General features: G+C 38.8%; 1 protein-coding gene across 5 annotated transcripts in view; it reads right to left on the bottom strand.

The window, feature by feature from the left end:
- Positions 1 to 3,803: 3,803 nt before the first annotated feature.
- SGCE (sarcoglycan epsilon) overlaps positions 3,804 to 7,489 on the bottom strand; it is a 68,347-nt gene continuing 64,661 nt past the window's right edge. For 4 of the 5 annotated variants that reach the window (XM_036010605.1, XM_036010604.1, XM_028525688.2 and 1 more), the window contains 3 exons: positions 6,957 to 7,000; positions 6,049 to 6,083; positions 3,804 to 4,094 (listed from right to left, as the gene is read on the bottom strand). In XM_036010605.1, the coding sequence (XP_035866498.1) occupies positions 4,044 to 4,094; positions 6,049 to 6,083; positions 6,957 to 7,000 (130 nt within the window). In that variant the 3' untranslated portion in view covers positions 3,804 to 4,043. The remainder of the gene's footprint in view (positions 4,095 to 6,048; positions 6,084 to 6,956; positions 7,001 to 7,489) is intronic. The other variant, XM_028525687.2, reaches the window with a different exon arrangement.

Here is a 7,489-nt window from a genome sequence, read left to right as displayed (position 1 = left end):
GCAGTATTTGGCCTATGTAAGTGCTCAGTAAATATTTTGAATTAGATAATAAAATACTATTCAGCCAAAAAGAGGGAAATTCTGCCATTTGCAACAACATGGATAGACTGTGAAGGCATTGTGTTAAGTGAAAAAGGTCAAAGGCAAATGCTATATGATCTCATATGTGGAATCTAAAAACATCAAACTCTCAGAAACAGAGACCAAATTTGTGGTTGCCAGACATAGGGGTGGGGTTGGAGGAAATGGATGAAGGTGATCAAAAGGTATAAACTTCTCGGTATAAGATAAATTAGTTCTGGGGATGGTAATGCTGTGTTGTATATTTGATAGTTGCTAAGAGTAGATCTTAAATGTTCTCATCACAAGAAAAAAAATCTTGGGAACTATGTGAGGTGATGTATGTTATCTAAACTTGTGTAATCATTCCACAATATATAAATGTATCAAATCATTATATTGTACATGTTAAATTTATATAATGTTATATGCAAGTTATATTTCAATAAAACTGAGGATTTTTTTTTTCAAAAAGATAGGCACTTTTCTGTTTTGGCTTCTTGTATGTAAAATCCTCCCACAAAATTATCTGTTCTAATATCTTCTATTCCAATGGACTGAACCATTTGGATCCCCCCTCCCATAATCAGCATTAAACTCCTTTCTTTTCCTTAACACCTTTTTAAAGTATCAGTGTACCAACTGTTTTTCTTATTCTCCTTAATTGCTCCTGAATCTGTTTTCTCCATCTCTTCTACCACTATTCTAATCAAAGTTATTATTTTTTCAGTTGTGTCCACAAGAGCCTCCCATTTGATCTATTCATGCCCATTCTGCCAACCTACTCTATCTCTTCTCTATATTGGAGCTAGATTGATTGTATTAAAATGCAGAATATGAACACGTCACCATCCTTCCTTCTTAAAATGCTCCAGACTTTTTGTACCTTTAAAATCATGCATGGTTTGGTCCTACCTACCTCTTGGTTCACCCTCCTCAGACTTTCCCAACATCCCCTCCCTGTACCCCACACTTGGGCTGCCCTGGACTTTCTAATAGAAGCCTATAGTCACCACAATTTCTTCTCCCAAAAGGACTGAGCGAGGTTCTTCTCTCTGCCTCAAGCATTCTTTATGACTTCCATTAATCTTACTGAATTTCTACTCGTCCTTTTCACATCAACACAAACTTCCTCAGGATGTCTCAGACCTCAGATTCAAGTGTCCCTGTGACACCTGACCTAGGTTTTATAGCACCAGTTACTTCCCCTCATAGCATGAATCACAATTGCAATTTGATGTTCACTTGCATGACCACTTGGTTAATGTCTGTCTCTCCTGCTAGAATGCACACTCCTCCAGGGCAGAGCCTGTGTTTTGTCTGTCTCCCCACGGTATCCTGAGAATATGGCTTGACTCATGTTAACTTATCAGACATGCAATAATACATAAGCAGCTAGTAGGGTATTCCACAGGAATTCCAAAATGCAAATTTGTGAAGCAGCTCCACCTTAAAATGGCTTGTTTGAAGTTTTTATTCACCCACTCAATTGGGTATAGTCAGGACCTAAGAAATGATAGCTCAGACCTTGGCCCACTGATCCCAGTCACACGGCCCATCTACTTGCTGTGTCTGTACTCAGAGACTCCCGCCTTGGCATTGTTTTCTACTTTGTTATCTTCTAAGTATTCTCTAGGCCTCAAATTTAGCCTGAACACTTTTATCTAAAGCTCTTTTCTGTCACCAGTGCGCATTGACAGAGGTGAACTCGGCCAAAGAAAAGTCACAACTTATTGGATGACTATACCTTGGAAGAAGGAAAAGTCACAAACTTTTCCGGGATATTTAAAATCTAGATCTGAGTTTTCTCGAATTTCTGGAAGTGCAGAAAACCACTGCAGTTGGTTTTGTTTAGGGCCATGCCTTACGGTGGCCATGTGAAGAAATGTATTCTAATTTACGTTCACCATTGAGACCCCAAACTCACCACGTAGTCACTTGCCCACTGTGCAGATATTTAGCAGGGATGGAAATCCTCTGCATGTGGCAGGATCCTCACATTCTTTTTGACCCATAGTGAGGACCATTAGGGTAGCAACAACCAATAGGAAACTACTGTATTTTTTGGACTATAAGACATACTCCCACCCACCAAATATGGGAGGAATAACAGTTGTTAATGCTGCTGTTGAGTTGTTTACATTTACATTGGTGAAATATTGTTATTTATGTTATTAAATATTTTACTACATTTTTTGCTTCAAAATTTTTTTCCTATTTTCCTCCTCTAAAACCTAGGTGCATCTTATGGTCCAAAAAATACAGTATTTGAACTCCTCCTATCAAAATATAAAGTCAGAGGCAACATCGCTTTCTCAGAGGAAATTGCTGAGATTAAGGCACTTGTCAAAGATTTGTGAGATGCTGGCCAATGATTCTTCTTATCCCATTTAAGTCCTCAATAGGGTCAGTGTGAAAACTAATGCTAACTCCAAGTGCATTTTCTAACGCCTGCAGTGGCCTTTTTCCTCGAACTGAGGAATAAAGTTCCTGATCCCTGATCTGCAGCTGCTGATTTGTGGATCGTGTATTACTATATCTCCTGCTCACTTGGGTACCAGGAACAGTTTGGTACCACTGGCCAGAGCAACAGTTCATGAATTCTCGGCGGCTGTGCCACGGTCCAGTCACCTGGAGTCACGGCGACCTTTCCTTCCTCCTAGGACATGAACCTGATCCAATACATTTACAACTTTAAGATGCTCAGTCCCGAAGAACAGCAAGTAGCAATGCCCTAGTTGTCTTGAGAAGGCATAAGCATAGGAGATAAACTTTTAAGAAATCCAATAACCTACATCCTCTGCTAAATCCCAGGAAGGAGTGGAGTGGGGCAAGGTTTCCAAGGTCAAGGATGAAGCGTTCCCTCTAAGTGGAGGATGAGTAGTTGCATACAGTATCAACAGGAGTCTTTGTGGATTTTGGAATCAGATTTAGGTAGCATTTGTGTGTGCTCTGGCCAATTAACAGGTAATGCAGAAACCTCCCCAGAGCAGAGCAAGGAAAGGCTCTGTGGCTGGCCCAGTGTACTTGTTGCAGCCCTGTTGGACGGCCTGATGGCCACACTGATCCAAACCCGCACGAAGCAGACTGACGTGGTGTGAGGGAACTCTGCTCAAAGTACTGAAAACAGTGTTATCAAAGGGGAGCCTGAGGTTTTTTGGAGCTAATTCATGTCACCATCAGCAGGTAACTCTTCTGTTTTTGAGTAATAGTTCCTAGCTCGCTTCTAAAGCAAATATCTGATTATAGAGTCAGGTAATTATGCTGCCTCAGCTGCCCTTCATGAACTGGGTGTCTTCAAATCTGCCCACCATAAAATCATGTCGACCCTATAAAACATGCCAAGAAGTGGTATATAAAACAACAGGCTTTATGGGCCACAAGGATAAAAGTATTATTTAGATGGGCTGTTCACTTAACCCTGGCCAATACACCAAGGTAACAGGTTTGATCCTCAGTCAGGGCACATACAAATAACAACCAGGGAATGAATAAGTAATTAGAACAACAAGTTGAGGCTTCTCTCTCTCCTTTTCTCTCTTCCTCTCTCTCCCTAAAATCAATAAAAAAAATTAAATGGACTGCTGGCTTAGAACACAGAGCATGGACATTTTATACATTTATTGGAAATCCTTATAAAATCTTGGTGAACAAAGAATGATCACATGAACCTGTAACTTAGCAACAAAAGCTTCCTACTGTAAAGGAGACAACCCTTTCTGCAGTAAATTTCAGCAGACGTCAGGCTTCATTAATAATATTTATTTTAAAGATCACTTTTTATTGTAACAAATATATAGTCATCAATGTTTTACAAATTGTCAAAAATGCTTTAAGTACAAAAGAAATACATTAGTAAAATGAAAGTTATATTGTATTATTTGGTACATACTTAATACTGTCGACATGCACACCACACGCCAGAAGAGCTCATGCATTATTGGAAGAGAGAAGAAATAAGCTATAATGGCAATACTGTCACATTACAAGTTCATTGCTTCGGTCAGTTTTCTTTCTTCAGGGATACCATTTACCTGCAATGGGTAAGAACGAATGTGGGCAAGTATTAGTCAGGCACGGACACTTGTAGATTTTGAGCAAAACACATTATGACAAGCAGTGATTTCCTATCATAACATAATTTAAAATATTTTCTCTGCATTTGGTTTAAAATTTTTTCCAAAGGAAAAATTCTAATTGAGTCCTTTCCTTCCTGGGCCAAAGCTACAATGTTCTGTGTTTGTCAAAAGGCTCGACTTGAAAATTCCTCCCACAGCAGACAAAAGAATGCGGCTGACTGCTGGGTGTATTTTAATGGGGGCTTTTGAGAAAATATCACGTGGGTCGGAAGTGCTGAGAAAATGAGAAAACCAGAAGAGGCATCTATCCTAGCGGCCTGCGCCTGGGCCAAAGGGGAGCGCTATCGTCAGCTTCTAACTGCTCTACCATCCTGGCCGGGCTTCCGTCCCAGGGTCACAGCGCCACGGCTAGTTCATTTCTTAAACTTTTCATGATCATTTAAAAGAAAACAACTAAATAAAACAAACTTCAAAGTATGCTCTCCCCTAACAAATTCCATATAGGCAGCTACAAATAAAATTACATGGTATCCAAGAGACAGACCTTGTGCTTAAATTCGCTTCACAAAGAAAACTGTATAGTGTTATTAACCACTGTCTCCTTGTTACATTTAATAAAAAAAGACAATAAAACCGTGACACTTAGCATAGTCCTCTGAGGTACTTGGGAAAATCAAATTACTATTTCCTGATACTCGTGGCAAATCCTGCTGCCTCTTTGTGGCACTACAATAAGCAGGGTGGAGGAGAAGAGGTATCGCACCCACGGAAATATGGACACGGCACTGAACCCGTGCATGTGCAGACAGAACAGAACACCTTAGAAACCGAGAAACAAACTCTATTTTTTTTTTCATTCCAAGGAACACAATGGGAATAAAGAATGTAACCTGCACATTTAGCTCTTCTCTGCAGGAGACATGACTCTATTTGATTTTACATTTAACTGAAGCAGAAACACAACAATCTATCACATTATTAAACATTCCAGGTGGTTGCACACTCTCGCGCTTTCTCTCTCTCTCTCTCTCTCAGCACTCTGATACTTTGAAGACTCACCAAAAACAAGATGAAGAAAGAAAACAACCATGAGAAAATAGTGCACTTTAGTCAATAATATGCTCCAAATTACAGGAAAATGTAAGAAAACAAGACGATAGGCAACAGGCTATAGTGTTAACTAAAAAGGAGATCAAAGCTTTCTTGACTCAAGCAAAATGCCTGTTCCCAAAAACCTGACTTAGAAAAACAATTTTAAAAATAGCTTGAACAACCTAAAATGCCTCGAGGGAAATTCTTTGGCTCCTATCACATTTGCATAGGCATACATTGTTCCTGTATTTGGAAATGCTGCCTATTACTGAAATGAAGCATGCTAACAGATCTACTTGTTAGATATCCATATAACTATCAAGTAAATCTCCCTCATATCATCTACTTAGGCTTTCTTATTTCTCCCCAATGGGGAGATAAGTAAAGTGTGGATTTTTAAAATACTCCAAAAGGATTTCTACTTTGGCAGGAATTGCCTCCCTTCTACTAACTCTTTGCCTGAAGTAATTAAGAATCAGAGAAAAGACACCTTAGGAGAGATGGAAGTCTATGAGGTCAAAGAAGACATTTTACCATTTCTATTGCAGAAATACACTTAAAAATTTTTTTTTCTCTTTAAAAAAATAAAAGCCACATAATTAGATGTAGTGGGGGTTCATTTACTTTTTTGATCTTTATATATTTATAACAAAGTTTGTTCCTTCATTAATCTCCTGAATGCTTACATCAATATATTGAACAGTCTTGCTGAAACATGTTAGCATTTAATTAAAACAAGTAATCAAAATTATGGGGGAAAGTTCTGATAAACGTTATTTTCTAATGAAAATCTGATGAACAACTTCATTATACTTGCCTCAAATCTTTGAAAAGTTGTCAAACGAAAATCTCCTTAAATCCCCGAAAGCAGTAACAGAGAGGATAACATTTGAATGAAAAATATCCAGTACATTTCTATATGTGCCTAAAGTTTTAAAGAGATGTACTTAATAGCTTCCCTACCACAATACCACTATTCATACTCAGAATTCCACATCCAACTTACATTTTTAAAACTTCTCTTGCTTTTCCAAAAGAGCTAAAAAGGCATTACTGGTTGCCTGGCAATTAGAATTAAGAATCAACCACTAATTAGAAGACAATCATGAATAAGTTATCTACTCGGTACCAAGATGAATGAAATAATTGGCTGTGGAAATTTTTTAGGGACACTTGAAAGAAATAAACTTAAAGAAAGCAAGTCTTAGGCAAATAGAATAGTCCAGGGAGGATTGCCCACCATCTTGTTGTCCTTGGTCGTGTTCTAACAGCTTTTAAAACTGGCGTTAGAACAGGCCAACCATTTCTCATTCATCCCCCAAAGCCTCAGTGATTAGTCACAATAGTTTCCTTTTGTAAGAGTCAGTTTCAAGCTGCTCACTTACTGAGACAAATCCTGGATGCATCTAAGCTAAGAATCTTTCATACCAAGGGAAAGAATAGGCAGCTTCGCTGAAAAAGGGGGATTTCATTCAGTCTTCCTTAATTAGACAGGACCTCCATGGGTGTTTTCGCTTTAAGATCATTGACCCCGTGTTTATCACTTTGATGCCAATCTATGCAATAATCTATTGTTCTCAAGTTCTAACTCTAAGGAAAGGCAATTGTTTTTGCCTTACTTGGCAAAGCTCAAGCCAATAAATTATACAGCACTATAATCGTCTTTTAATCTATTAATTTCATTCATAAATATCAACTTATGAGTACATCAATTCATTTACTCACCTGTAGTCTGCTGTTGGGGAATCTGAGTCTGATGTGGCAAGTTCCTAGAAATGATTAACATTTTTTTTTTAGTAAAGCTGTGTTTGCTTACATACATGTAATCAAAGAGTAGAGATATTAGAATGACAAACTTTTTGGCGAGAAGGGACCCCCTAAATCATCTACTGCAGCAAACCCCCACCCCAAGTTTATGGATGAGGAAACTGAGGCCTGAGGAAGATAAATGAAAACAACATTGGTAACATTCATGGAGTTGCTACTACACGCCACATTCCATCTCACAACACACCCTAGGACACAGGTATTACTTCCCCCAGTTTACAGAAGAATAAACAGGCTTAGAGGTCCAAGACTACGGCATAGCTAGAAAGTAGCTGATACAGAAGTGAACACAGCGTTCCGGGGCTTGTGTCTGTAACCTGCACACTTTCAAATCCAGGTCTAGAACACATTTATACACTCACACACGCTCACAGAACAGCACGTATAACCACCTTCATTCACTACGCCCAATCCGCGCCCCTTTGTCCCCA

The sequence above is a fragment of the Phyllostomus discolor genome, chromosome 10, assembly GCF_004126475.2.
Source record: "Phyllostomus discolor isolate MPI-MPIP mPhyDis1 chromosome 10, mPhyDis1.pri.v3, whole genome shotgun sequence".
NCBI classification, from domain to species: Eukaryota; Metazoa; Chordata; class Mammalia; order Chiroptera; family Phyllostomidae; genus Phyllostomus; species Phyllostomus discolor.
The sequence above is the reverse complement of the archived record's forward strand: the minus strand, read 5'-3'. Positions and strand labels throughout refer to the sequence as shown.